The 23170-nt window shown below is 44.5% G+C and overlaps 1 protein-coding gene across 1 annotated transcript in view; it reads right to left on the bottom strand.

Annotated features, from left to right (window-relative positions):
* Window positions 1–23170, bottom strand: part of LOC112113544 (transmembrane protease serine 11C-like) — a 59273-nt gene that overhangs the window by 16081 nt on the left and 20022 nt on the right. Inside the window, exons 4-5 of the mRNA XM_026653282.1 lie at window positions 14997–15064; window positions 11764–11927 (exon numbers count right to left, since the gene is read on the bottom strand). Coding sequence (XP_026509067.1) covers window positions 11764–11927; window positions 14997–15064 — 232 coding nt within the window. The remainder of the gene's footprint in view (window positions 1–11763; window positions 11928–14996; window positions 15065–23170) is intronic.

Here is a 23170-nt window from a genome sequence, read left to right as displayed (position 1 = left end):
AGGGAAGGACAATGTTAAAGGAATAGACTGCTGTCGTTGTGCAGCTGCTGTGTTACTTTGTAGGGATGGGGAAATTATTTATGACTGACTTTAAACCATGATTCACTGTTCTTCATTATTATGAAAGATTATTGGCATAATAAAGGTAGATGAATTTTGATCAGTGATCAAGTGGCCAGTTGTGGGCTCCAATCACAGTATAAGTGTTCACTTCCACTCTGAAGGATAAATCCTTAACTAGGCTCGGAAGGGTTTGATTTTAACATTACGGATTTTGAGGGATAACATTGATGTTTATTTCCAAAGTATAGTCATTCAAAATGTACTGATTTAAAACACTGACGGCCAGATTTTCAGAAGTGCTCAGTGCCCAGCTGCTCCCACTGAAAACGTTTGATGGGTTACCCAATGAGAAGAATTGGAGCATTCATTTCTTACTGATTTCTAGCCAGATGCAGTGAACAGCAAAAAAGTGCACGTCTTCTCTACAAATGCAAGATATAAGATGTTTTCAGCATTCCCTCTTTGTTAATTTCAAATAGTGACACAAAAAGACTTCTTTTTCTTTTTGCCACTCTTAGCATGGAGGGACATCTAACTATTAATAGCTTAAGTATAAAGCCTGCAATTAATTACCATCACTTACATTAGGTTTCAAAACCAAACAGGGAGACAAAAGAATCAGCCAGTTTGTTCCAGCGAGTGCCAGAAGCAATTCAGTTGGTATGTTTTCACTGATCTGTCTCTCTCATCTGTACTGCTAAGCAGCTGTCTCTCTACTTTCCCTTCTAGCACCTGATAGTTGCCTAGGTTATTTATGTCGGAAGTGGCACATACTGTACCTTATACTGGGCCAAATTCAGCTGTGACTTATACTGTTGCCTTCAGTGGGGCTGCATGGATGTAACTGAAAGGAGAATTTGGCCACTTACATTTTGCCTTCCAGGGAAGGTGTAAAGGTCTATAACAGGGGTAGGCAACCTATGGCACGCATGCCGAAGGCGGCACGCGAGCTGATTTTCAGTGGCACTCACACTGCCCGGGTCCTGGCCACCGGTCCGGGGGGCTCTGCATTTTAATTTAATTTTTAATGAAGCTTCTTAAACATTTTAAAAACCTTATTTACTTTACATACAACAATAGTTTAGTTATATATTATAGACTTATAGAAAGAGACCTTCTAAAAACGTTAAAATGTGTTACTGGCACGAGAAACCTTAAATCAGAGTGAATAAATGAAGACTCGGCGCACCACTTCTGAAAGGTTGCAAACCCCTGGTCTATAAGGAACCTAATGTATGTCTGTACAGCTTCATTTTTAGCATGTTTTACAGTATTCCATATAATGTAGGTCTGTGCAGATCATGCAAAGTCACGTCCACCCTCCACTGGGGAAGGCAGCATGATGGGAGGTGCCTGCAAAGTACACGAACGTATGCCCTAAGGTAGGAGTATGATTTTTTTGCGGGGGGCAGCCAGGGATCTGCCAGCTGCACAGTGGCCCGGCCCATGCTCCCTACACTGAGGGCTGGGAGTGAAGGGGCATAGGAAACACTGTAGGAGCTCAACCCTACCAAAGGTCCCTTTAGGACTGGTAAAGGAACTCCTCATGTGAGCAGATCAGCTGGCATCAGGACTGCTTTGAGCCACTAGAGTGTCACAAAGCAGGCTTTGCACTGCAGAGAATTGGGGCTCAGGTCAAAATTTTAAAACTTTTGTTTATAAAGTTAGGTGACAAAGGCCAAGACTTTCAAAACTAGGGGCCTAAAATTAGAGAGTCTGTGAGGATTCAGGAGCCTTAAATACATGGCATAATTTTCACAAGTGATGAGCATGAGCAGCACCCATAAAAAATATAAAAATCAATGGGAGCTGCTGGGTACTCGGCACTTATTGGTGTGCTTCCACATGGATTTAGGTGTCTTGGCTTTATGAATAATGTGAAAAGTTTGGCCTTAGTTTTTTCCCCTTCTTTGTGGTTTTTTTTTAAATGTATTTTGAGTGAAGTTAGGGCCCTAAATGGAACTGGATGGATAGCCTCACAAAGTGAATCCACAGCATCGTCCATAGCGTGCCTCAGCCCTGCCTCTAAGGGGGGCTTATTTATTCCAGAACCTCGTTGGTCAGGCTAGCAATTAATGCCAACTGTGCTGTTCTGTCCTGTCTTCTTGGGCCAAGGCCAAACCACTGTCTCCTAATATCTCGGGATCGACATGGCTACAACAACACTGTGTACAGTAACTCCTCACTTAACGTCGTCCCGGTTAACGTTCTTACGTTGCTGATCAATTAGAGAACATGGTCGTTTAAAGTTGCGCAATGCTCCCTTCTAACGTCGTTTGGCAGCCGCCTGCTTTGTCCACGGCTTGCAGGAAGAGCAGCCCGTTGGAGGGAGGTGGTGGGGGCTTGGAACCAGGGTGGATTGGCAGCCCCCCTATCAGCTCCCCGCTTCCCTAAGATCCCTGTGCGGCAGCTGCCCAGCAGGCTATCAATTGCCGGCAGTTCAGCTGTCCCTCCCCCCACTGCCATGTGCTGCTCCTGCCCTCTGCCTTGGAGCTGCTCCCGGGAGCCTCCTGCTTGCTGGGGGCGGGGTGAGAGGGCAGGGAAAGAGGGGTGCTAATGTCAGGGTGTCCCCCTCCCCCCTGCTCCTGCCCCCCACTTACCCCATCGCCATAGAGCGGGGTGGGGGGGGGGACATGACAAGGCTCAGGACGAAGGGAGCTTGCTGGCAGCAGCTGCTTTCTCAACTTGCTGATCTACTTAAAAAGGCAATGTACTTAGAGTGGGGTCAGCGTACTTAAAGGGGCAATGCGCGTGTCTCTCTCACACTCACAGGGTGTGTGTCTCTGTCTGCCATGCTGTCTCCCCTCCCTCCATTTGTGCTGCCTTGTAGAGTGTGAGGCTACATTAACAACAATGTGTTGTTGAGTGCTCAGCCGAGTGCTAGTTCATCATTTAGCAGTAAGGCATTCCCTGGGAAATATCCCACCCTCTGACTTCACCACCTCAACCAAGCTTCACAATCATCATTGCTGTGTACAGTATTAAATTGTTTGTTTAAAACTTATACTGTGTGTGTGTGTGTGTGTGTGTGTGTGTATTATATATATATATATAAAAGTCTTTTGTCTGGTGAAAAAAATTTCCCTGGAACCTAACCCCCCCTCCCATTTACATTTATTCTTATGGGGAAATTGGATTTGCTTAACATCGTTTCGCTTAAAGTCGCATTTTTCAGGAACATAACTACAATGTTAAGTGAGGAGTTACTGTAGTTATAAGCAACCTATTGACCTGATAGACTCTATAACAATGGATTAACCATTTATTGAAATATCTAATAATCATTAAACCACCCATAACAAGTAGTTTATAATTGCATCTGTTCCAGACTGAGATGTTTTTGGAACAAGTTGATAAATTAAATAGTGATAAGTCACCAGGACTAGATGGTATTCATCCAAGAGTTCTGAAGGAACTCAAATTCTGTACCAGATGACTGGAGGATAGCTAATGTGACATCAATTTAAAAAAACAACAATTCCAGAAGCAATCCTGGCAATTACAGGTCTGTAAGCCTAACTTCAGTACCAGGAAAATTGGTGAAATATAGTAAAGAACAGAATTATCAGACACATAGATGAACATGATTTGCAGGGGAAGAAGTCAACTTGGCTTTTGTAAAGGGAAATCATGCCTCACCAATCTATTAGAATTCTCTGAGGGGGTCAACAAGCATGTGGACAAGAGTGATCCAGTGAATATGTACTTGGATTTTCAGAAAGTCTGTGACGTGATTTTTCAGAATGGGGATGTATATTCTACTTTTCTCCTCCAGGTTGTTGTCACTTGTATCCAAGTGGAAATACGCAGGCCGCCAAATACACTATTTGAGACACAACCCAATGAAGCATTCAGCAAAAATCCAGGTCAGATACTCATCTGCATGGCAATGAAGGAGGCTCCGATCAGGACAAGTGAGAACTTCTATCTCCTAGATGCTGGTCTCTGTGCTTGTAAAGCGTCTAGCAAGTTTTGGATGGTAGATAAATAAATAAAAATAATAATAGATGTCTTCTTATATGAAACCAATTTGTGACTCATGTTGTTCATGGTCAAAACTTCTGGCTCGGGGACAGATGAGAATACGTTCTGCTTACTTTGGTGTGGCGCCAACAATCTTGCAGCTAGTTTCTTTTTTCCAGGCAGAAGCAAATAGCCAACTTTGCACTTGGTAAGGCCTGCAAGCTGGCACAGAGGGGGAAATGGGTTGGCAATTGTCTTCATTTTTGGTCCCCTTGCTGGAGGGGGGAGGGGATCAGGCTGTGAATTGCTTCCCCTTCTAATCCTGCTGATTGAGAAAGGGTGGGAGGAAGGGAAAGAAATTAGGTCATGTATGCACCTTCTCTTCTGGTACCAGTTCTGTAAAGGAAGACGAAATTGGGCCATGATTCACATCCCTCTCCACACCAAGTGTCAGTAGAAGAATGAATCTATTCTCTAACTCCACCAGGGCGAGAGGCAGAAGCGGAGTCGACGGGGGAGCGGCGGCCGTTGATCCCGTGCCGCGAGGACGCGAAGTAAGTCAATCTAAGTCGATCTAAGATACGTCGACTTCAGCTACGTTATTCTCGTAGCTGAAGTTGCGTATCTTAGATCGATCCCCCCCCAGTGTAGACCAGGCCTTAGGCACCTATCACTGCTATATCTCAGCACCAGAGTTAGGCCACAAGTTGCATCTTCCCTTCCTGCTGCCTTACTTGTTATCTGGTGAAAATGGGACTTAGGTTGCTTTCTCTTCCAGGAGAACTTGTATTATGAGCTACTGAGGCCTACCTGGAGCCCACAAAAGAATATGGGCTTGACTGGCTTCCAGCTGTCTCTGTAGAAAAAGGCATAGTACCGAGAAGAGAGGGGAAGCTTTGGAATATCTCCCAGGAGCTCACAGAAGCCGATGAGAGCTTCCAGACAGCTCTGTATTTTCTACTGTGTCTGGTGTATGAAGACACCATTATCTTTCTGCTGCAGAAATATTAAATACAATTACAAATTATTAAGTATAACTGCAGTATCTTCAGTACATTATCCACCAAAACTAATATATTTCTGCAGATTTCTCTGCAAACACTATTTCCTTTCACGTGTGTAATGATGAGACAAAATGTAGACACTTGGTGTATTCATCCCTTTTTTCAGCTTTGCAAAATTCCTACTTCCCAACTTGCTTGGTGCAAGGTGTTTTTGTTTTAAATGGACTAGTAAAATATCATCAGTCTTCCCAACATATCTGTCTCCACCACTCTGGTATGGGTGGGGATCAAAATGTGGTGCCTGAGCTGGTGAATTTTTACACCAGCTTTGCAAAGCTGCCCTTGATCACGGCTGCAAGGTCACAGATGGTGCACCAGACTCCTAGGTAGTTTGTTCCAGCTGCTCCCCAGCATCACTAGTTTTGAACCAAGTACAAGTTGAGACATGGTGTTGAACAACAAGTTGATTAGATACTAGGAGGAAGGTTTACTCATTCTCCCTATCAGAACCTCCTAATCTGCCATGCAAATGAGTACCTGACCTGGATTTTCAATAAGGGTTCAACCAGTTAGTGATGCTTTTTTATATATTATGGCACAAACCCACAGGCTTTTGGTATATGACATACAGTGAAAGCGTCTAGGCTGGCTTTAAGAAGCCATTAAGAATATGCTTAGGAATACCCTTATGTTTTGTAAGGACCACAAGAAACAAGATGGAATGAGGCAGAAGTTGGTACAGTTACCTCATAACCTGGACAAAAGCTTGGTGCCCTCAGAATTTACTTGTCCTTTTTGTTCTAAAGGTTGATGCTGGATAGGGCACTTTCTGTTATGTGTTGTTTGGAACAGAGTTAGGCCTGAACTGCAAACCAGAGATTCTCTGCGGGACTCCCAGACACTCCAGAGTTCAGTTGAAGGATTTCACTTCTGCCTGTTGCAGGGATAATGCCAAAACATGTCATTTTGGATCGGGGCGCGCACGTTCCAGATCACCCAGCTCCCTACAAAGCACAGGGATACTCAGGTCTGGAGGGCTTGGATAAGTCCATCTGTCACTCTAAAGTAATACTATAAATGTGACCACTGTCAGGATTGTTAGAAGTAGAACTGCTTAAAATCGATTTACTTGCCAAGCCGTGGATCCCAAATGGAATCTCTTATTATTCTTTCCCAGAAAGAGCAGGGTATTGTTTTATGTTTACATTGTCTTTGTACGGAGTACTAGAACTATGCTGTCAAGCTCAGTGGTTTGAGCATTGGCCTGCTAAATCCAGGGTTATGAGTTCAATCCTTGAGGGGGCCATATAGGGATCTGGGGCAAAAATCTGTCTGGGGATTGGTCCTGCTTTGAGCAGGGAGTTGGACTAGATGACCTCCTGAGGTCCCTTCCAACCCTGATATTCTATGATCACTGTTTTACACTCAGATCAGGGTAGATAAGAAAAAGCAACTCAAAGATTATCTGCAGTACTTCTCAGTCCTATAAGTAATCAGATAACTTTATAAAACCTATTCTGAGAAGTCATCTTACTGTAATTGAGTATTTAATGAACAATCTGATTCCGTTTAACTAGGGAGTTACTGTAAGCAATTATAGTATCTTAACAGTCCTGGCCACGATGCATCTGTCAGTTAGAAAAACAAAGCTTTTCCATCATTTTATCTAATTCCCATCAATTACAAGATTCTGATTACACGCAGCTGATCAGGCAACCACTGTGTTTTCCCCTCTGCCGCTCCTGAAGTGTGAGAACTCCCTATCAAAATTCACAAAGCCAGCACCCTGTGCTCATCTAAAATCCCTCCTTAGAACCTACCTCTGCCTTAAACAGGGCTGGCCTTACCATGAGGCGAACTGAGGCGGCCACCTAAGGTGCCAGACCGTGGGGGGGGGCGCCACTAGGACCCAGAGTGTAGAAAATTGTGTCTGCTGCGGGTGCCTATGTATTCTCTCTGCTCGAGATGCACAGAGATGGTGGAGGGCTGTGCTGGAGGAAGGAGGGCACAAGAGACATAACAGGCAGGCAGGCGAAAAGGTGAGAGGGAATAACAGAAAGCAGCAGGAGCTGCAGGGAGAGAGAGGAGGAGGAGCCTCTTGTGTACCTCTCCAGCACCCCCAGGAGCCTGGACTGATTCACACCAGCTTCTCAGGGAGCTTCCTGTTTCCTGCTGCTTCCCTGAACCCACTTGAGGAGAACAGGCAGTCAACTGAAATAGTAGGAGCCAGTTAGGCCTTTAAGACGCTGAGATCTTCCCTCACTCAGGCCCTGCTACCAGCCTGCTTATTTGTCCCCTTCAACTGAGTGTTGAGAGCCACTCTAGCTGGCACAGAACAGCAGTCCTAGTGAAAGAAGAAAACACCCCTCTGGGGCAGCATTCAGAAAAAGAAAGAAAGCAAAGGAAGCTTTTCTATCTAAGCAGGAAGGAGCTCTCCTGAGATACATAGACACACATGTTCACGGTGAGCCTTCCGGCCCCAGTGAGGATGTGAGTGGTGAGGAGATGCCTGATCTTCCAGTTAGTCAGAGTGCAGGTGACCTGGCAGCTACTGCAGCATCCATATCTCCATCTCAAATGGGTGTAACCATGCGCATTGCTGAAGAAAAGTGTAGATCAGAGAAGAGTGTGGTGGAGGTGCAAGAAACAGCTGCTGCTGAGTTTAGTTCCTTAAGTCTAGATGATCCAGGACTGTGGACCCACTTAAGCAGTACCCTGAGGGACTTCCTTGTACTGCATGGGCCACAGCAAGTGAAAAACTTCATGTTCCTCAAAGACAATGAAAATAGAAGTTTCCATCCAACACATTATTGGCATGAAATCCCCAATGGTGACAAAGTGGAGAGGCCATGGCTTATGTACTCAAAAACCTAGAATGCTGCATACTGTTTTTGTTGCAAACTCTTCCAGTCTAATGTTCCAACCACATTGGGTTCTACAGGAACAAAGGACTGGAAAAATCTGGCTAGAAATCTGGAATGCCATGAGAAGGCAGCAAATCACCAGAGAGCATTCCATAGGTGGAAAGAGCTTGAGATGAGACTAAGGTTAAAGGCCACCATAGATGATCAGCATCAAGAGAAGATTACATTAGAGTCTCATTACTGGCAAAATGTTCTGAAAAGGCTTGTTGCCATTGTGAGAATGCTTGCTACCCAAAACCTAGCACTGCATGGCACTTCAGATCAGCTGCATGTGCCAAACAATAGAAACTTCCTTAAAATTGTGGAGCTGATGGCTGAGGTTGATGCTGTGTTCCAGGAGAATCTAAGAGTCACCACCCAAGAAATGTACACACACCACTGCCTTGGAAAAACAATTCAAAATGAGATCATACAGTTACTGGCAACAAAAGTCAAACAGAAGATTGTGGCAGCTCTGAAGTCAGCAAGATATTACTCCGTTATTCTAGACTGCACACCTGACATCAGCCATACGGAACAAATGACTTTAATGGTGCATTTTGTAACAACAGCAGAACCTAGTGAAAATGTCCCTGCAATGGTGACTGTCAGAGAGCATTTTCTAGAATTTATTGACATTGATGATACTACAGGAGCTGGTATGACAACTGTGCTTCTTAAAAAGCTGGAAGATACGGGAATTGCGATAGCTCACATGAGAGGTCAGGGCTACGATAATGGTGCCAACATGAGAGGAAAGAACAGAGGAGTGCAGACACAGATCCCAGAGTTAAACCCTTGAGCTTTTTTTGTCCCGTGCAGTTCTCATTCATTGAACTTGGTGGTCAGTGATGCAGCATCAGCTTCTAGTGAGGCTGATGAATTTTTTTATGTAATTCAAAACATCTATGTATTTTTCTTTGCATCAACCATCGATGGCAAATTGTGAAGCAACATCTGGGAACATCCTTTCTGACACTGAAACCACTGAGTGCCACATGATGGGAAAGTCGAGTGGAGGCGATAAAGCCTATCAAATGCCAAATTGGGAAGATAGTTGCCTTTATGGAGGATAATGCTATGACAGGAACTGTTCATGGGAGAACAGTGGCAGAGGGAAATGGAATCACCAGAAACATACATAACTTCAAATTTCTGTGTGGTTTAGTGTTGTGGCATGAAATACTGTTTGAAATAAATGTAAGCAAGGGACTCCAAGGTGTTGACCTTGATATATCTGGCGCAATGGAACAATTGGACAAAGCAAAGTCATACCTACAGTCTTACCGGTCAGGTGAGGGATTTCAAAACATTCTGAAGAGTGCACAGAAGTTGGCAGAGGAACTTCACACCGAAGCTATTTTCCCACCCATTCAAGAATACAAGAGTCACTGAAGAAGACGACATTTTGATTACGAGGTATGGGATAATCCCATAAGCGACCCCAAACAACAATTCAAAGTGGAATTCTTTAACCAGGTGCTACATTGTGCAATACAGTCAGTTGAAGAACGTTTCATGCAGCTCAAGGAACACAGCAGTATATTTGGGATGTTGTATGATATTCCAAAACTCCTCACTATACCTGAAGAAGTCCTACACCAGCAATGCAGGGCACTAGAGACAGTGTTGACACATGATGACATGCGCGATATTGATGTGAGTGATTTAGGTGATGAACTGAAAGCCCTTTCAAAATACATTTCAGCAGGATCAACTCCAAAGGCTGTTCTGGAATATATGTGCACAAATAAGATGACCATCCTCTTTCCAAATGCTTTTGTTGCTCTGCGCATACTTCTAACACTTCCTGTAACAGTTGCCAGTGGAGAACGCAGCTTCTCCAAGCTGAAGTTAATAAAAACACATCTACGCCCACAATGACACAGGAGAGGCTGGTCGGCCTTGCAACCATCTTAATAGAGCATGAGTTGGCTTAGACTGTGGACCTTCAGGAAACAGTTCAAATCTTTGCAACCAAGAAGGCATGGAAAGCATTACTTTGATTATTCGAACAGATAAAAATGCCAGTGTTTACTATGCAGACAAGAAAAGTTACATTTGCTGTTCAGGCATTTGAAAGTTAAGTGTTACTTAACATTTTTGAACAAGGCATTTTAAGTTGTTAGTTCTCCTTTACTGGGGTAGGTAGCAGAGCAGTACCATGAGACGAGTAGAACAGGAAGAAGGCAAAATTGAGATCTTTCAAAGTTTTGGCCCAAGCGAGGGGGCATGGGGGTGTCATTTGAACTCCCGCCTCAGGTGCCAAAATGTTGTCGACCGGCCCTGGCCTTAAACCTGCAAATGACTCCTCCCCGCCGTCAGTTAGGGTGGCAGCTGCAACTGCGGAGACCATGGTGACTTCTAATTTATGCAAATCTCTCTCTCCCTCCTGTTACCTCATCCCCTTCCTGCACCATCGGTCGCATGGTTCACCTGCTGCATATGGTTGAAATCCCAGATGGTGAGTTTTCTGGGTCAGGGACTTTTTTTTTTTTTTTTAAATACACGTTCTGGCACAATGTAGCCCTGATCACTGAATGGGATCTGTAGGCATTGCTGGAATATGAACAGTAATAAATAATAATACAAAGCAGAACTTTTGCTACAAAGCTCATTGGCTGGGGGTGATCTGTCTGATTTTTAAACCAGTGGAGTCTTCCACTTCTCCACATCACAGGTTACAAATGGCTCGTTCCTGAGGAAACACTTGGCATGAGCCAGCTCACATTTGGGTCTTACTCCATTCCTGCAAGGCAGCCCAGACAAGAGCTGAGAGAAGGAAGGAGAGGCAGCTTGCAGTCATCTGTGACTGGGAGAAACCCTGGATCTAGCAAACATGGAGTCTGACCAAATGCTCCTGCAGTCAGCACTGATCTTGAAATTTCAACATATCTGTCTGGCCTGCACTCATCTGCATCACATAGTCTAAATACACTGTTACGGGAAACCAGGGTAATACAACGCCCAGGTGTGTATTATATCATCTCAGGGGTGGAGCAAGAGGAAAGCCTGAAATGCTGGAAGGTGCAGGTATTTACTTCTTTCTGTCCAGCTATTTACCCTTGGATAGTTTAAGCCAACCCCCGCCTCCAAAGGAAGAGAGAATAAGGGAAGCTTGCCTGATTCATATGCCAAACAAAGGCGCTAAGTCTGCATGAAAGTTCCCTAACTGGGCAGCTGCACACAGAGGGAGCAAGATGAGGTAGGGAATTAATTCTTAAAGTGACAGTTTGTCACATTTACCGTACCAAAATTATAGTGCTGAAACTTTTAAAATAAATGGAAACATTCACTGTGTTTGGTGGGGGAATTATGGTAAACTCACCAAAAAAAACCCCAGAAAGGAGGTCAGGAAGGATGTTTTAGAGCCTGACACGTACACGGTGACACAGCTGGAATGTGTTTTCAGATGCTCCCACGGTGTCAAGTTTGTAAGGATAAGGGAAGAAGCAAAGAGCCCTGGAAGCCAAGGAGCGTGCTTATTTGTGTTGCTGCCTGCTGCAGTTCAGCAGTACCAACTAGGGCTGTCCATTCCCACAGCTCCCAGCATTGCCCAAGGGGTGAAATTCATCCTCCTTGTGCAGAAAAGGCCAGCGCAAAGTATATGGCCCACTGAAGGCCCCCTTAAGCACTACTAAGAAGGCTTAAGGGCACACAGGCTTTATGCTAGCCCTAGGCACAGGGATGACTTTCACCCAGAGTTCCACTGAGAACAGATATACAAAGGAAACAACTCACATCTACAATGCAAAATAATGTGCATTATACAAAGAGAGGCAAAGCACAAAGAACAAACCAAGAGCAAAACAGAACCATGAGACACTCACCTGAGATGGTAGAAGATGCAAGATCTATTCGCACAGGCCCAGAATATTTATTCAGTTTCTTCTGTAGGACACTATCGATTTTCCCCAGAAATGCTGCTTTATCATCAGTGGCGGAGAAAAGGAACGTGAGCACAACCTGTGCCACCACTCCGCCAGTGTCAGGGCTGCAAACCAACAAGACAGAGGTAAGTGACTTATCTGCTTCGCTCTTCCTCCACTTCCTGGTTTTTCATTCGATCCTACAGTGATTTCAGATTAATTTAAGGGATTATGTGGATTGCCATAGGTGGTGTAAAGAGAGAGGGAAGTGCTGAAAAATCTGAGCAGGTGCCAGGACATTGTGACTGAGCAGATTTATGCAAGAAAGCGACACCCGGGGAGAAGCGACACTTCCTATGAATGGGCAGCCGGGCCAACAGTCTCAACCCTGGGTGCCTAGAGCTGGGTCACTCATTCTGTTCTGGGCACCCAAATAACCTGGTCACTTGCAGCTCCCCTTGATGTCAGTGGGTGGCGGCTCAGCAATTCTGAAAACATCAGACAATTAGTGTAGGTGCCAGCAGCCTAGATATGGGATTAGGGGCCTAATTTTAGGTACCCAGCTTTGAAAGTTTGGGCCCCAGTAACTAACAGATAAAGGAATCGACAGGCCTTAGCAAAGGGGAAACCTGGGGGAAAGGGGAGGAGCTGACTAAAACCATTCTGCCACTCCAGACTTGGATGGAGATAAAGCTGAATTCAGTGTCTCTGCATGGGAATCCTGGAGAGCCGTAGGACTGCAGAAACCACAGAGTAATCACTGAAACTCTCCAACAAATCAGGAGTCCACTTTAGTTACAACTGAAAAGCTCCCCCAACTCCCCCAAAGGGGCTTTTCACAACATAACAGTATCATTAAGAAGAAGGGGTGGATAACTGCTTCCACATACAGACATCTCTATAACTTGCAATGACTATTGCAGAGGTCTTTTTAAGACTGGGAAAAGGCAAGGGGAATGAGTTAATGCTAAAGAACCACAGGTTTAATCCAGCCAACATTTAGACATGTAATGGAACTTTAATAATGTCAGTGTGCTGCCAGACTAATACTGTGGCTAGATTTTAGACCGAATAGGATAATTTTGAACCGATATGTACATGATCTTGGTAAGTGTGGAAACTAGCTCACGGAGCGAGGTACTCAAAATTTACTCCCCAGGGTATAAACTCATCACTTCAGAGGATTAGGAAGAAACTCCTCCACATATGAACAATGGTGAAGGCTAAATTCACACCAAAGGATCCCATTGAAAGTAGGAAAGTTATACAAGGACTGAATTTGTTCATTATCATTATTTATTTATCACTTTCTCGGCAGCATCAGTTACTAGCCATTGCCAGAGGCAGAGGATTGAACTATCTGCCTCATAGATCTAATCCAGTATGCTCTTTGTGTATATACTTTCCCATGACTGCTGACCAATTAAGGGAGGGTGTGTAAAGAGAATCTCTCCTTTCCACTCAGCCTCTTCTGCCTGCCCAATTCATTAAGTGATGACACAACCCACAGTTGGTGGCATCAGTTACTTCACATTGGATTCTGTGCATGAATTGTGATGTCATAAGCTTTGTGTTTTAGTATCACTGGGGACTCAGGCTGCAAGGAGAAGCTGATTGGAAAAGAGAGAGCTTCTGATAATTCTGTGATATCTTGGCCATCACGGTGCCTAGCACAATGGGGTCCTGGTCCAAGACTAGGGCTCCGAGGTGCTACTTTAATATAAATCAATAATGGACAGAAAAGGGAAATACGTTTTTAAAAAAAAAACGGATGCAAACGGCTTATACAGAATTCACTGAATCAGCCTCATGGTGACAATCCGCAGCAAGTAGAACACTTCTCAAAACCCAAATTGGGTTTTCCTGTTATCTGCTGGTGCTGGACAACGGAGAGACCCATTACTTCATACTGCAGTAGCCACTCAAAAAGCACCAGGCATTTTACAGTCAAACGGTCCCTGCCCCAATCTAGACCCCGTAGCTATAAATGTCCTCTCCAGCAGGCTGTTTTGTTTAGCATCAGCCTCAGGGTTATCATCATCAAGTGATTATCTTCTCTTATCACAGGTGTCACATTGCATTTTCCCTCTTCCTGCCTCACCCCCACCCCCACTTCCTGTGCTGCACCGTACGGAAATGATGGTCAATTCCTGCAGGCACACCGAGAGAGGGACATTCAGCTCCTGCTCACGCCCCAGGAAATGTACATTAAAAGATCCAGAGCCAAAGACCTGGAGACAGAAGATGTGTCACCTGTCTTGGTCAGTCATTCGCATTGCTATGATTTATCATGCACCACCGAGAGGCCTGTCACTTCCTGGCCAAATTACAAACCACTGCCCTGCCCCAAAGAACCTACAGGCTAAACAGCTAAACTAGTCCTGGAGTTCAAAGCGCTGATGCAGTCTCCTGGATCGAGGCCTGAGGCAGAATGGTAACAAAGACTGGAGATATACGGAGGGATCCATCCGCAGCAATACGATTATGAAGTAGCTTTGGTTCGTCTTGGGGGTTTAGTACATATGAGTGAGTGTACTATTGTTACTGTGCGGGCGCCTAGACTTTATGGTGCACTTTAAGGAGAGAACTGAAAATGAAAAATAAAATTCTACATTCTAATGAAGGAATAAAGGCTCGACTCTCTTCCTTTCAGCTCAGTGGTGTGTCTGCAGTATGAGCTAGTGCCTACTACAGACCCCAGCACAACAATGCACCTAGTTTTGGTGTGCAGAAGTTTCACCAATCTTCTCCGTCATCTACAGGCCACAACCAACCAATTCAAATGAGGGTTAGTGGTTAGCAGAGTACGTTCCTGCCTTGTTTAACTGAAGATCAAAAGACCATCATGAACTGCGCTTTCAGGATCGACTTTCAGAGGTGTAAGCATTATCCCTCCAATTCCTCCAGCAACTCAGACCGTATGCTTGGAAACTCCCGGACATAGTGATGGTGGACTATCAGCTAGACAGACTGTTCTCCATACTGCCTAAGGCCACATTCCTGCAGTGAGCTCCGTGTGGCCAGACCTCTGCACCAGCAAGGAGTCCCACTGGAGCCCTTAGCAGGCAACAGCAATCACTGTAGGATTTGGGGGCCCCACGACGGGCTATAGTCTGCACTGGAACAGGATGTTGGGGTGGGGTGAACACTTCATTACATCTTCTCCTGGATTTCCTGGCTGTAATCTTACATACCTCAGTCTGATAACACGTGACCTGATATATTTTTTTCTTAACATGGAACTCTGAAATGTCTTGTCTATCTGTTGAAAGAAAGGAAAAGAAAAGAAAAAAACATTAAAAATACTCAGTGTAAACGGAGTGTGTGTGTTTACAAGGCACTCTGTTATAACAGTAGCCAGCGACAGGGCTGCTGCCTCCTCATATCATAATTCACAAAAACCAGAAGCAAGCATTCCGATCATCTAATCTGCCTTCCCATAAAACACAGGCCACCGGACTTCCCGGAACCAATTCCTGCTTCGACTAGAGCAGATCTTCTAGAAAAACATCCAACCTTGATTTAAAAATCCCCAGTGATTGCAATAGCGTCCCACTGCTCTCCCCTTGCTCTTAGGTACATGCAAGCCTCTCCTACATCAAACACAATCCTCGCAGGCCTTGCCTCCTAAGAACAGTTCGCCATGCAGAGGGCCTTTACAAGGACTGAACTGTGCTTACCTGACCCTTAACATGCAAGTGTGGCAAGGCACCTCCTTCGCTTCGCTGGGCTCAATGCTCCCCCTCGGGACAGGGGGCCTGGAATAAATCAGTCCCACTTCGGAGAGTTTTATTCCTTGCTCGGTTTTTATTTTCCAGTGTGTACCAGGGTAGGCCCAAGCGGTACTCTTCAGCCAAACAAAGAAACAAACTTGGAACACAACAAGGGAATATCTTTCCCTGCTCCTTTTCTGGGGTGTCGTCCTATTACGCTGGCCTCTGGGTGCCAGTCCTTAGTTCCGCTGTTTCCTCTAAAGGGAGGAGAGCAGCCTTCCCCCACAGGAGAAGCCTCTTCTCCCTGCTGCAGCTTGTCCCTCACCTCTCCTCCTCTCTCACCACAAGACAGATGTTTTAAAGGTAACAGGCAGCCCTTAGTTAGACTCAGGTGTCCCTAGCTGGCCTGAGGTAACCCCTTCTCAGCTCAGGGGGAAAAAGGCCTTCAGCATTCTAGGGCTAATAGACCTGCCTTCTATTACACACACAAGTGACTGCCCTGAAAGAACAGCCTCTCCAGCTCCCACTGAAATCAGTGGCCAAAGTCCCATTGATTTCAGTCAGACGCCCGCCCCACACACAATGTCTCTGCCTTCCACACCAACCTACTACCCCTTCATTTTTATTGTCAAACACTATTTACATCAGAGGTTTATTTACACTAAAGGAATCAATCCCACAACATGTGATGTTTGCTGCTGTTTGTCACACACTGCATCCTACATTGAAAGGGGCAGTAGTGTAGGACCAGCCCGAGAGAGAGCGAGCGGGCATCTTACGATGTGGCCGGATACACAGTTTGATCAGCATGAGTTCAGGATCACTGCATTACTCAGAAGTGGCACAGCCATCGGTTAGCTGTGCAGTGCTGTCGTAGCCGTGTTGCTCCCAGGATATCAGGGACACAAAGTGCGTGAGGTAATATTTTTTTATTGAACCAACTTCGGCTGGTGAGAGAGACAAGCTTTCGAGCCACACAGAGCCCTCCTTCAGGTCTGGGAAAGGTATGCCCAGCATCACAGCAAAATGCAAGGTGGAACAGATTGTTTAGCATAAGCAGTTAACACATATTTCAAGGGCCCATTTAGGTGAAGTGGCCTGTTACTACCCCTCATGTCATACGGGGGGAAAGGAAGAGGGGGGATAGACAGCTTTTGGGGGGGGGTTGTTAGTGGGTTATAGATGGTTGTATAAGCCATAAATCCAGCATCTCGAGTCACCTATGCAGGTCATCACACAAGTGAGTACCTATAAAGCCTTCATACCACTATGTATTCACCCCATGTATTACAGAAAAACTGCTTTACAAATGCTTCACGGAGTTTTAAAACTGTGTATTATTCAAGATTTTTCATATCTTTTCACCTTTCAAGCCAGGCTGGCTTGGAACCCCATGTCTAACTGTACAGCCCACCAAGGGAGAGAAAAAGAACAACGAACAAAACAAACATTTAAAGGGCTGATACGTTGGAACCTTTCAGATCTAGAAACAAGTGCTGTGCGCCCCACGGAAAAGCTGGGGAACTTTCCTACTCAGGGATATAACGCTCCTGTTCCTAGCTGAATTGCCATGAGCCATCAGACACTAAATCTGACACTGGTGCAGGCCTGAATATTGCCTGTACTCAGCCAGCATAATTTTGAGATGAAAACTGCACATTTGGGGGAAAGACGAAAAACACTTTCTGGCAGGTTTTTTACTTGTTTTATTTTTTTAGTGGGAGCTGTTTGAAGTTGCTCAGGGGGTCGGAATGTTAGAAGTGGTTCTGTGGGAGACGGATGAGTGCACAGGTCAGGCAATTGAAGGTGTATGCTAAATGCACGTTACCACATAGTTCTGCAGGTCCTCACCTGGTTATCACCACAGTTTAGATGGAGGATGGATTTGCATATACAAGGTGCTGCATTTCCTGCAATTCTGCAGCCAGAGATTTTTTTCCCCCCACAGAGCCATCCCACTGCGGCAGAATTGGGCCCTATAAACTAAACGTTCACTTTTGACTAATTATGTTTCTTGCCCTTATGGTTGGAAAGAAAACCTTTCACGTGTTAACTGTTTCTGCTAACAGGATCAGCAACGAAACACGCAGCTGAGGTGTTGAGCCAGCTTTGTTGGGTGTAATGGCGCTTTGTAAGCGCTCTAGGGCAGGGCCTCTCTTACTCAGTGTTTGTACAGTGCCCTGCACCATGGAGCTTCAGTGTTGGGTGCAATCTCTTGGTGTCTACGCAACACAAATAATACAGTGACTAATAGCAGTGGGTTGGCTGGATGCTGTCAAGTGTTGCTGGGGTAGGCAGCTAGGAATTTAATACCTCCACAGAATGTCCAATCATCTCTTCCCCTGCCAATGAGAAAAGAGAAAAACATCCCCTCCCTGCTGCCAGAGCCCTCAATCTCCTCCGGGCTGTCCAAATCCTAAATCATCCCCACTCCTTCCGAGTACCTCCAATGCCATGACTATCTCCTGTGTAACTATCCAGACCTCCTGGTTCCCACCTAGACCCCTTCTACCATGAATTTATGCACCATCGTTAGCAAAATCTGCCATCCGTTGTAAACTGAAAACCCAGGGTCAGCACAGAATATATCAAATTGGATATAAATATATATATATAGAGAGAGAGACCTATCTCATAGAACTGGAAGGGACCTTGAAAGGTCATCAAATCCAGTCCCCTGCCTTCACTGACAGTTTTTTTTGTTTATTTTTTTACTACCCCAGATCCCTGAATGGCCCCCTCAAGGATTGAACTCACAACCCTGGGTTTAGCAGGCCAATGCTCAAACCACTGAGCTAACCTTCCTCCCCAGTACAATAAATGGTGCAGGGAAAATTGCACGGATTGCATTACTTGCTTTCATATCAGATTCCATAAACCCCTGCATCCTCAGTCGGTCTGAGGTTGATGCAGAATTCAGCAGTGATGTGATGCACAGACGCCTGGGAGCCTTGCTGCAGACGTTAGGTCCAGATCCTCAGCTGGTGTAAATCAATACAGCTCCACTGAAGACAAAGAAACTGTGCTGATTCACGCCAGATGAGGATCGGGTTCAAAGACTTTACACACATCCCCACCCGCCTCAGTGTATATGTCTATAACTATAGAGAACTATAGATGTATAGATATTTTCTCTCAGCTTCTGTGCATCTGTTTGCAAGCCATCCGCTCCCAGCTGGCAGAATCACTGCTAACTGTACTGGGAAAGCCTCATCAGCCTTTCAGAGCACTTCTACATGTCGATATAGCCAGATATGGAGCCTCCTCATTATCCTTTGTTTTCTTGCCTCTGTTTCTGACAGCTTGAACAACTCATTTGACTTTGGGTAGTTTGGACTCGTAACATGCTCAGCTCCACCCTCCACAAGTCCCACGCACACCCCATTCTGGAGCACTATCTGAAAACATCAATCAGGAAATCTGTATCTTGCCAATATAGACAGATTCGATGATAGGGGATGAATCATTGTTTTGCATCATACAGAAGAGTCAAACTAGCCCGAATATGAGTCAACCATCAGACAAAAGTCTTTGTTTTCAGACTAAAAGAGGTCAGGTGATCCAGCCAGACATAAGAAGGATGTCCTAGTTCCTTTCCCGGTTATGATACTGAACATTTCAAACCTGAGCAATCAGTGTAAGCAAGTAAGCCCAGTACTGGATTTCTGTCTCTCGTTTGTGTAATTCCACACTTGAATGTGAAAGGGCATTTTCCCCTCATACTGAATGTTATCACAAATTTTCCTCCTTTAAGAATTACATCGAGACGTCAGTACTAGTTCTTCTTTCTAATAACTCTGTTAATTCCTCATGGAACACTCCAGAGATGTTAAAGGAAATTCCTAAGGAAGCAAGATCTACTAAAGGATGTGGAAAAAGGCTAGGAACTTTGGGGTGTTTGCCAAAACCCGCTGAACTATGTGGGTGAGATTTTCAAAAGCACCCAAATGACTCAGGAGCACAAGTCCTGTTGACTTCCAAACATTGGCTCCTATATCTCCAACCAGTGCCAGATATATTTCTTCCACATTCGGGTTCGGAAAGTGCTCTTCTTTTATACCCTATTGGTTCCTTTGGCTCTAGAGCTTGTTTTGGGACTTTTTTCCTACTATCACTATAAAATGTAACTAGTCATTTGGTTCAATTGCTTTCTTTATAGCTTTTAAATGGAAAATAATACTAAAATATTAATAATTACTAATAACAAATATTACACAGAATAGCTTCCATTTCCCTGTGTACTATACAAGAGAATATACCCATGTAACACAATGTAATAAAAACAAGTTTAAGAGGGTGATATTTTACAAACACATACAAACAAATGGATCCAATTTATAAGGGGGAGAGAAAGGGATCAGAAGAGACGGGAATAAAGGCTCCCATAGTGAGAAGGGTATGTGCTGATGTTGTGCAGTCACCATGGGCTATGGACGGGGCAGGGGTCTACAGTGTAGCTGGGCATCGTCATACTGATGACAATCTACCCTCTGTTTAGAAATGATTTCCCCAAGGGCGTGTCTATGCTGTAGCTGGGAGCATGCTTCCCAACTGCTGTGTAGACATGCCCCAAGAGGTTTCATGTCTACGGAAACCTGTTCTTCAGGGACATCACATTTTAAATACCTTATTGCTGACACATGGTTGGCCAACCCCATTGATTGGCTTCCATCTCAGAGAGCAGCTCCAGACATCTCAGCAATGCCTCTTATTTTCCCAGGCATCATACCATGGCTGATGTATCAAAACCTGCTGAGAGGTCTCAGCGTGGAACTGCTCAAGAGCTGTAGCCAGGAGCAGATCATTTGAAGTCTGACAAGTGAGGTCTCCACTCCAAAGCAACGTCTTAAGCCAGGATAGAGTTGGTGGCCTTCTCAATCTCTTTCTCCTTGAGAAGATGGAGGCTGGCTGGTAATGGGAAAGCATTTTGGCATCAGCTGATGGATCCCTGAGCGAGGAGGGACCTCTGCATGCTTTCTGGAAGCAGATACACCCCCTTTACTAATTGAGACACTGGTAATGCCAGCCAGTAATGACTCCACAGCAACATCATTTGCCTTAAGCAAACAAAATGGAGGGAAAGAGGGTGACGGCAACAATTTGTGGGCTTCAGGCAGCCCAGGAATAGAGAACATCCTCAGCAGAACGCAAATAAACACAACTAGTGTAGGATGGTCCATCAGGGGCCTGCATCTCTCCTAACTGAAAGGGCAGGAAAGAGTATTCCTCACTCAGTCTATGCACAAAGGAGATCACAAGCACATCAGAAATCAAACGGAAGGGACTCCCAAAGAAACGAGGCAGGCAGGCATAATCCGATTGTACACTGCCGTAAAGAGTTCATCTGGATGGTTCCTTGATGTGTCAGCCGTTGAGGACAAATAACTAATCAAGTATGTTAGTTCCTGAAGAGGGAATTTTACTTCAGGATTTAAACAACCACGATGTTTATCCCTAATGCAACCGATTTGACAGACGCTTTGCTGCATTATAGCTTCATGACAGCAGTAGTAATAGTGGCAGCCACAGTTAAGGGCACCTAAGTGTTTCCATTCCTACTCCCTGTTTTCAGTTGTTCATAACTAACTTTCTAAAACGTTCACCCTGCAGATGAAATTTTCCGGCCCAATGAATGTTTTCACAAATTCGGAGAGAAATGGGTCAGACACTTTGGAGAACAAGGAGAGGGGGTTTTTTGTTTTGTTTTGTTTTAACTGCACTTTCCCCATTATAACAACATTTTGCATTTTGTTTTTTGAACAGCCGAAGCTCCAGAGCAGGTGGAGGTGAGAAGCTGAAGTTTGGAGGGAAATCGCCCTCCAGAGAAGAGTGGTTTTCAGTTTCCCTGGGAAGATTCATTTTGATGTGGTCTTGTTAAGAGGGTTTGAAAAATCATAATTCACACATGCACGGTGGTTTGTTTTGATTCTTTCCCCCCTAATTGATTGCATGTTTTAAACAACTGCCTCTTGGAATATCAACTATGGAGCGCTTACATGGAGGCTTTTATGAGGGCCAAATTCTGATCTCAGTTATACCAGTGTTAATCCAGAGTCATTCCACTGATTTAATTTTCTTTAAGTCAGTGGAATGACTCTGGATTTACAGCTGTGTAACCAAGATAAGATTCCATTTCAATCATACACTCCAGATCTGAAATCCCAATTTATTGGTAATTGCTCTTCATGGCATTTAGGTTATTTACTTTTTCTGTCTTCACTTATACCTGGAAAAAGAACAGGAGGACTTGTGGCACGTTAGAGACTAACACATTTATTTGAGCATAAGCTTTCGTGGGCTACAGCCCACTTCTTCGAAGCTTATGCTCAAATAAATTTGTTAGTCTCTAAGGTGCCACAAGTACTCCTGTTCTTTTTGCGGATACAGACTAACACGGCTGCTACTCTGAAACTTATACCTGGGTTTCTTGTGCATCTTTTCTAGCCATACGTTGGCAGGAGCTCCTGTATCAAGTTTGTCTGTAACAGAGCCTCAAGTCAGTTCCAAAGAGCTTCTTTCTAGTCTTTCCTCTTCTCAGTACTGACTTGGGACCCTGCTCCAGTGAACAGCCCAACGGCTGCACTTGGGGCACCCATTAGACCTGCAGGCAAATGACCTGCTTTTGCCCTTTTTTGCAAAAAGATCCTTCCTGGTATCTTTTTTCCAGGCTTTCTTATATGCAGGGGAATGTTTATTACATCTGGCACCCTGATAAACCAAGGGGAAAATGAAAAAGCAGCTGGTATGGATGTCATCGTGATGTTTGTTGTACTAGAAGTACAAAAGGGGTGTGTGTGGAAGTAGAGCAAGGCCTGATAGGGATTGGAAGTGGATGTCAATGCAAACAGTCTCTTCTGTTAGCAAGAGTCAGGCTAACTGTAACCCTAATAACACGAGACTTGTAGAGGTGAGGATTGTGGGAGGCAAGTGGGAAAGAACTGTGTGAGAAGTTGTTGCGACCTTGTGTAGATAATATGGAATGTAGACTAAAGTCTAAATAAGTGAGAAAAATAAGATATCAGGATGACCTATGTATAAACAAAATGCAGCTGTTGCTCATTATTGTATGTAACAAAAGGTATAAATGCTTGCCTTAATTGTTTATCTTTTGAGAGACCTGCCTAGGAGGGGGAAACCCTGTGTCCTAGTGCACGCTCTCCCTCCACGCAATTGCTAGAGATAATAAAGTATCGGACTTTGCTGCACCCAACCAAAAGAGTGAGAACTGTGTTTTTCTCCGACAATTCTTTCCATTAAAAAAAAAAAATGCAAAGAGCTGTAAACTAAGGCAAACACTGGGTGTATATTTGCAGTTTTAAAGGAACACCGTCAACTTGAAATCATGTCAATGACAAAAATAATGAATAAGTAGTTTCAGATACCACACTGGATCTGCTAACTCTGGGACCTAAATCATATTTCCCGGGGTTTTGTGACTTTTTTTCTCTCCCCTGTTGCTAAGTGAAAGACCTATATAAACACAGGTAACTGAGTAAGGCCCTGATTCGGTACAGCATCTCATCTGAGAGAAGCACCTTAACACATGCTTAACTTTAAACATATGTGTATGTTCCATTGACTTCAATGACACTTAAGCATGTACTTAACTTCAAGCACATATTCAAGTATTTTCCCAAATACTGAATGAACTTAAG

This window comes from Terrapene carolina, unplaced genomic scaffold, assembly GCF_002925995.2.
Source record: "Terrapene carolina triunguis isolate 2854851 unplaced genomic scaffold, T_m_triunguis-2.0 Scaffold136, whole genome shotgun sequence".
Taxonomy (NCBI): domain Eukaryota; kingdom Metazoa; phylum Chordata; order Testudines; family Emydidae; genus Terrapene; species Terrapene triunguis.
Note: the sequence above shows the minus strand (reverse complement) of the source record. Positions and strands in the feature narration are given on the sequence as shown.